The sequence below is a fragment of the Dipteris shenzhenensis genome, chromosome 3, assembly GCF_047967505.1.
Source record: "Dipteris shenzhenensis isolate YYH24624 ecotype China chromosome 3, Dip_SZ_1.0, whole genome shotgun sequence".
Classification (NCBI taxonomy): domain Eukaryota; kingdom Viridiplantae; phylum Streptophyta; class Polypodiopsida; order Gleicheniales; family Dipteridaceae; genus Dipteris; species Dipteris shenzhenensis.
Window position 1 is genome coordinate 7848099 of NC_141598.1, and position 7172 is coordinate 7855270.

The following is a 7172-nucleotide window of genomic DNA, read 5'->3' on the forward strand; positions in this document are numbered from 1 at the left end:
ACCCATGTGGTATACTTGCATACTTCTTAGGGAACCCCCAATGGGGTAAACTTTGTATTTTAGATATTTGATGGATTAATTAAAAACAATCATTAGATATTTATAAACACAAAGTTATGAAGATGGTGCCAATATGGAAAAGCATATACAAGCATAGTGATTCCACATGGAATATGCACAACTTTAAAACTTACATAAGAAGTGATGCTTATCCTTTGAACTATCCCAATACATAGGGCCAATCCAAGCTTACATGTCATGTGTTACTTTGCTAATCTTTAATAATCTTAAGTAATGGCCCTCCTATGGGTTCAGCATCCTTGGTATGTGCTCTAGTTAAAATGTCAAGTTAATGTCAAGTTAGTAAGATACCGGGAAGGCTCCTCTAGCTAGGGATAAGCCACATTATATAGTTCAATATTGGCAACTAGTTTCATAGTGCACTTGGTGTGTGCTCCAACTAAAAGTGAATTCAGTAGGGACTCACTTTGTGAGTGCCTCCAAGGAATTTTTGGTCAAAGAGTTCAAGGATGCACGATGGCCAAAACTAGATTTCATTTCATTCCATACTAAGTCAATATTCAAAGTCCAAAAGGGACAACTCTGGCAAGCCCCATATGATTTGAGTATTAAAAGAATATTTTTGTACTTAAAGGGATGGATTGGGGAAAGGTGGGAAGGCGTGTACTTGGGAAGTGGATTAAGGGGAGGAGGGTAATAAACCCTAGAAGATTAGGAGCTAGTGTGGAAGGGTTTGGATAAAGAAGGGTGTATTGAAAGAGAGATGATGTTTATGGCGCTCCTTAAAAAAGATGTACTGCAAATCTGCAGGCATAGAGTAGAGAGTGCATGTGATTGTGCATTGGAGCATACATGGGGCATGATTGCTGGGAAAGGACATGTGCCAGGGTGGTGTAAATATGCCACTTTAGTAAGTACGAATAGAAATGGATTTGTCAGAGTTTGTTAATAGTTGTTTATCAATATTAACCTCGAGTTAATTAAATAAATTTGTACGTGCTGCCACTTATTAGTCTTCAGTCAAAGACCTTCCATCAATGGATTATGGGGATTTTGTTTGGTTTGAGAGAGTAATTAAGGGCCTCATTACGTCTCGGAGATGATTCTTTGCTGCTCTGGAGGCTCGTTGCTCGATGGGCTGTAGCAGCCAGTAACAAAAGCAACCTCTTCCTGGGTGCCCTGACTGCTTCTGTTCTTGTCATACATTGCCAGCCTTCCTCCTCCTAAGCTTGGCGCGAGTTGCAAGCTTGCCAAGTTGCCGAACGCATCTGGTTCTCCCTCCCTCTCGTTGCTCTGCTTTGGGATTGTTCGCCTGAGCTGGTTGTTCGGGTTGAGCGATGAAACGCCCGCAGATGCATGTGCGAGCGAGCTTGAAGGCTGCACTGCCGACTGCATGTTTGTAGCGCCCCGTCCAAAGGAAACGCTGCTACAGGCAACAACGTTGAGATAGCTCGTATCTATGCGTTTACGCACTCCGACGCGACGCTCTATCAAGAGGGGTTGCATGTGCGAGCGAGGGGGTTAGAACCAGATCGAGAGAGAGATTACAGTCGAGACGATTCGATACAAGAAAGGCTACAGGACGTTGGGAGCTCCTCTTTTGCAAGGAGATGACTACAGCGGACAACGGTTTACTCAGCACCAGCAGCGTTACCGCATGCCCTTACGCCGTTTTTTCCCAGGTTTCATTTTCTCCAACGGTGCAACTTTTCGTCCTTAGGCCTCATCAGCATGCCGCGCTGTTCAAAAGCTGCGTGACTGCTAGCGTCCCCGCCCAGGTTTCTACAGGCCTTCGATAGCTAGCTATCCCTCCCTCGTAATGTTTCTTGAGTACAATGGCGCTCAGGATGCCGACTTCTCTGGAGCAACAGCTTGCAGCTGCCCATCGTGATAGTGAAGCTTCTCGAGGTCAGTGAGGCGGGCGCAGAGCAGCAAGCGTAGCAAAGCCGATCCGTCCCGCTCCCAGCTGTGCATCCTTATCGTGTAGCTACTAAAGCATGAATGAAGCAGGCACAGAGCAGCGAGAGGAGCAGATGCAACCCGCCCCGTTGTTTTTGAAGGTGATCGCAGAGACTGCCCCCCTCCGATGTCGCGAAGCTCCGGTTGCATGCTAGCTTGACATTTGTGCTCACATAATGGGCTGATATGGAGTCGCAAGTAGTGGTGGTTGCTTCTGGGGCAGAGTGGGATATGGCGGAGCTCTGCTGCCCAATTTCGATCTTTCATGCCTGATCAACATTGTGCCGAAATATTTCATGCTTGTGCCTTCTCACAAGGCAAAATTACTTGGGCAACTGATGGAGGGAGCGGCATCGGGCGACGTGTCGGCTCCGAGGAGGCGGACGAGAAGGCTAAGGAAGGAGGAGCTGGCGGTGCTGATTTCAGTAGTGGGGGCAGTGGTGGTGATAGTGGAGAGGTTAGTGAGGGAGCAAGAGGTGCTAATGGAGGCAAGCGAGGTGGTAGCGATGGAGGAATCGGTGGGGGCGACGAAGGTGGCGTTAGGATATCTACAGACGATGCTAAATGGAGCGAAGCAAGAAGAAGAAGCCGAAGCAGCAGCAGCAGCAGCAGCAGCAGCAGAAACAGCAACAGTAGAAGAAGCAGCAGCAGCAGCAACGGCAACTGAACAAGAAGAGCACAGCAGTAGAAGGAGGCGGAGAAGACGACGACACAGGAGGGTGTGGTTCTATGAGTTTCTGGCCGCCTCCCAGGCCGACGATATTCAGTGGCGGCAGCAATTCCGCATGGCCAGGCTCGTCTTCTTGAGCTTGCTCGAGGCCCTGCGACCCGCACTCGAGGCCCCTGCGGATGACTCCTCGACTCCCTCCGTAGCAGAAGTGAAGCTTGCAGCTGCCCTCTACAGGCTTGCCCATGGCTCCAGCCTCCAAGTGGTTGCTCGGAAATTCGGCTTACCTAGCATCCAGGCTGCCAGCGAAGCCTTTGATGCCGTTTGTCGTGCATTGCAAGCACGACTCAGCAACCTCTTCGATTTCCCATCCGCCCCTGCCGCCCTCAATCCCATCATCGAGCGCTTCTCTGAGCAAGGCATGCCTAACTGTTGCGGTGTAGTTGGATGCACTCGTTTTCCCGTTGATGCCACCTCTTCCTCCTCCTCCTCCATTGCCTACTACCATCGCGACGGCAACCCTAGCGTTGCCATGCAAGGTGTTGTTGACGCCGCCGGTCGCTTCCTCGACATCTCAGTTGGGTGGGGTGGGTCCCTCCTACCTGCCAATATCCTCCTAGGGACTCGTCTCTTCTCTCGCGTCCAAGAGTCCCATGAGCTTCTCCATGGGCCCCCTGTTGAACTCTTGAATGGTATCCCTGTCCCAGAATACATTGTTGGTGACTCTGCATATCCCCTTCTCCCTTGGTTACTCACACCTTATGTGGTCTCCTCACCTTCGCCATCTCAGCTCCTCTTCAATGGTGTCCATGATCATGTGCGTGCTAGCATCAATCGTGCCTTTGGCATGCTAAAGGCACATTGGGAATTGTTGTCCACGGGGCTATTGCGAGTGGATGATGTGCCCTTCATCGTGGCTGCTGCTTGTATATTGCACAACTTTTTGATCAATAGTGGTGAGCCCATGCTAGCTATGCAAGAGTTACCTTTACAAGATGCATGCCACATTGCACATAGGGACAAGTATGCCGAAACAATAAGGGATGCATTGGTTGACCATCTGAGCGCTGTGGCTCGATTGCAGATGCAGTTGCCGTGAGCCTTGTTCACACCAAGAAAAGCTTCCTCCATAAGTACTAGTTTTGGCAAGGAGTAGATACCAAATTTGGCTTTAATAGACTACGATTTGACTCTCCTTCCTATTTATTTGCCATTCTTTTTTGAGTCATGTACCTTCTTTGTGATTCAAACAACTTAGTTATTCTCCTTGTAAAACTAAAAAATGACTTACAAAATTTTGGCAATCCTACATGCTACAACTAATGCACATGAAATCAAAACTTCTACATAAAAGCACTAAATTGAGCTTCAAAAGAAAAACTTATAAACTTCAACTTCGAAAGCACTCTATCTAATTGCATTGGTTTGTTAGAAGCATAATTATACCAAGTTTTATCATGTAGCACGATACTCTGGTTGCCATCCTGACAGATTATGTAGGAGAGTAAAGAATTAGGACCCAATGCTACTTGTGAATGCACCTAGAGCTAGACTTGTAAAATCAATAAATGCATTCTGATTGAAAAGGTTGCACTGAATGGAGAGGCCATCCACCATCCCTCTTTAGACACGTAGAACCTATCAATGCATTCCGTTCTAAACTCCTTTCCTTTTCTATGGTTGTTCCTAGAGAACCCACATAGATCGATAAGATCTAGTTCAAGATAGCCCCTTGTCAAGAGAAAGTTCCTCCCAAATTTCCAACTTAGAGCCAAACAAGCGCTATCCTCAGTTTTTTGTCATGTTCCAATCCCCCCTCGAACACCCAATGGTTATCAAACAACAATGAATTCATTCTACCCCAACACTCCCCCCTATCTCTGGGAGAAGTAAGAGCATACACAAAAGCAACATGAAACTTGAACCCATGAATAGAGACCTTTACCACAAGAAAGGCACCCTCCACTTCCTTGCACAACTTAGAAGCAATGATCCCATTCCTTACCAAGATTGCAAATTCCCTCTAAAGGATAGTTTGGAAAAATCTAGAACCCACACTTATAGAAAGAAAACCATAGAGCATCGTCTTCTCTACATCTCACTTCTTGCAAGAGCATTATCCCCGCATCACATTTCTTAATCACCCACATCAAACATTCATGGAACATGAATACATCGATACTAAACTCAAGAGAACACGGGATAACAGGCATAGTAGATCCTACAAATACAAAATATTTCCCAACCAAATCATCATCAAAGGCCTCAGATGCACACCTGAGGAGGAAAAAACCCTTTCCCATGTAGAAAGCCACATATGCTATAGGAGACAATCTTATTCAAGACAAATAATTGATCTAGCTCCTCCAAGGTCGGCAGTACCCGACCCATGAAGAATATATAGAAACCCCCCTTGGCCATCCTTTCCACATCTGGCTTAACCACATTGATGCCAATCTCGCATACCACTACATTTTTCTTGCCACAACTTGAAATAACCTTTTCTTTTAATGTCTTGGACTCTTCTTTGCACATTAGCTTGTAGAAACCACCATGCTTCTGCCTCCTCCAATGGTAAGAAATATCCTTGTGGCTCCTTGGAAACCATCTTAGCATAGGACAAAGGCTCGAGGCTCGAAGTGGCCTTAGCTTCATCATGACTCCACAACACTGCCTCATCCATGTCCTTCGTAATCCTTTCTTGAGCAATCCTTGCACTCATTATGAACTCCTCAAGATGCACATCCAAATCGTCCTCGCTCCTATGATGCTTGGCTCTCAATCCAAGTGCCAAAATATCAGTACCTAGCAAAAGTGAGACGGACATGCACTAGTAAGCCTCACTCATGCTCCAAGAACCCTTGACATTGCTAGTTCATTTTTGACAACCTAGAGAGTTAATGACCATGGTTTGAACAAACCTTAAAGTGGGTCACAATAGGACTCCAAATAACATTCAATCTCAATACTCTATTGATGCCCCTTTGGCCTACTATCACTACAAATCATGAACCCAAGTGGAGGTGAGGTGAGGCGACAATGAGACGGACATGCACTAGTAAGTCTCACTCACACTACAAGAACCCTTGATATTGCTAGTTCGTTACTGACAGCCTAGAGAGCTAACAACCATGGTTTGAACAAACCTAAAAGTGGGGTCACAATAGAACTCCAAATAACATTCAACTTCTCAATACTCTATTGATGCCCCTTTGGGCTACTATCACTACAAATCCTTGAACCCAAGTGGAGGTGAGGTGTAAATCAATCGCTAACACCTACCAAGAACAATGCTTCCAACTAGGAGTTTGCATGACAGTTAGGGCAAACTAAAGACCCATATTTATCCTCTAAAACAATGCTAAAAAATTGGTCACAATTCGTTTTCTTTGGATAATAGCTCTTTAAAATAATTGACACATTGCCAATGGATAGAATGAAAGTTTGTAGAAATTTGTGAACTTGGTAAAGCTGACTCTTGTTTAGGTCATGCATAGGATTGGGAAGAGTTAGCTAAACCTTTGGTAGAGTGCTCTCTCATTAAGAAAGGTTATTAAGAAAGAAAACATTTGAGATTAGCATATAACTAAAGCAAGGCTCTTCATTTAATCTATGGACACTTTATGATTGAGAATGAATAAAACATTGCAAGACTTCTTAATTATGCACATGAACGTGGGAAAAAAGTATTGTGGGGTACATAATAGGAGATGAGATGTTAGAGACTTGAAGAGGAAACTAGAATTATCTCCACCAATGACTATTTTTGTGTAGTTTGAATATGGAGATAGCTACAGGACTTCATCCATAGGAGAAGAGTTGTTTGTACATTATTCATTTCATAGGGATATACCTACTCGTAAGCGATGAGAGTTCACAAGATTATCCCTACATGTTCCATTGGGTCGTTGCCCAAGAAATGGATAGTTTCTATGCTAGACATATATGGATTTCATACTTATAACTCTCTTATGCAATGCAAAATGATTCTTAGTAATTATCTATGAGTATGAAAGTAAATCAAGCCCTATGGTTTCAATATCAGATGGATGTTGTAATTCAAAAGGGGGCTACACAGGTTATTGTTATGTGCCTCCATGAGGTGCATGGTTTGCTTTCAGAGCAAGCACACAGGTAGTACGAATGCAATGTCTGGTCTAGCTATCATAGCATACATAAGACTCCCAACTGATGATGCATAAGGAGCCTTGGCCATCATGGCCCTCTCCTCATCTGATTTGGGACTAGCTTCCTAACTTAGTTTCACATATGGAGGCAATGGAGTACTTATTGCCTTCCCCCCCTCCATATTGAAATGCTACAACACTTTTGTAACATACTCCTTCTGTGAAAGCCAAAGGAGTTTCCTACTCTGATCATGCATGGTGTACATACCAAGAATATGACCTGCAGGTCCCAAATCCTTCATGTCAAAGGCCTCATGCAACTTGGCCTTCAATGCATCAAGCTCATAAGTATTCTTGCTAGTCAATAGCATTTCATTCACATAAAGTTCCAGGAGTAT

At 44.8% G+C, this 7172-nt stretch overlaps 1 protein-coding gene across 1 annotated transcript; it reads left to right on the top strand.

The window, feature by feature from the left end:
- Positions 1 to 1397: 1397 nt before the first annotated feature.
- Positions 1398 to 3861, top strand: LOC147903303 (LOW protein: nuclease-like protein). Its single transcript, XM_087372912.1, has one exon. The coding sequence runs from the start codon at positions 2277 to 2279 to the stop codon at positions 3744 to 3746; it is 1470 nt and encodes a 489-aa protein (XP_087229038.1). The 5' UTR covers positions 1398 to 2276; the 3' UTR covers positions 3747 to 3861.
- The last annotated feature ends 3311 nt before the right edge of the window (positions 3862 to 7172 follow it).

Excerpts from the sequence above, each read along its gene's own strand:
- LOC147903303 (XM_087372912.1), top strand. The coding sequence starts at position 2,277 with ATGCTTGTGCCTTCTCACAAGGCAAAATTACTTGGGCAACTGATGGAG.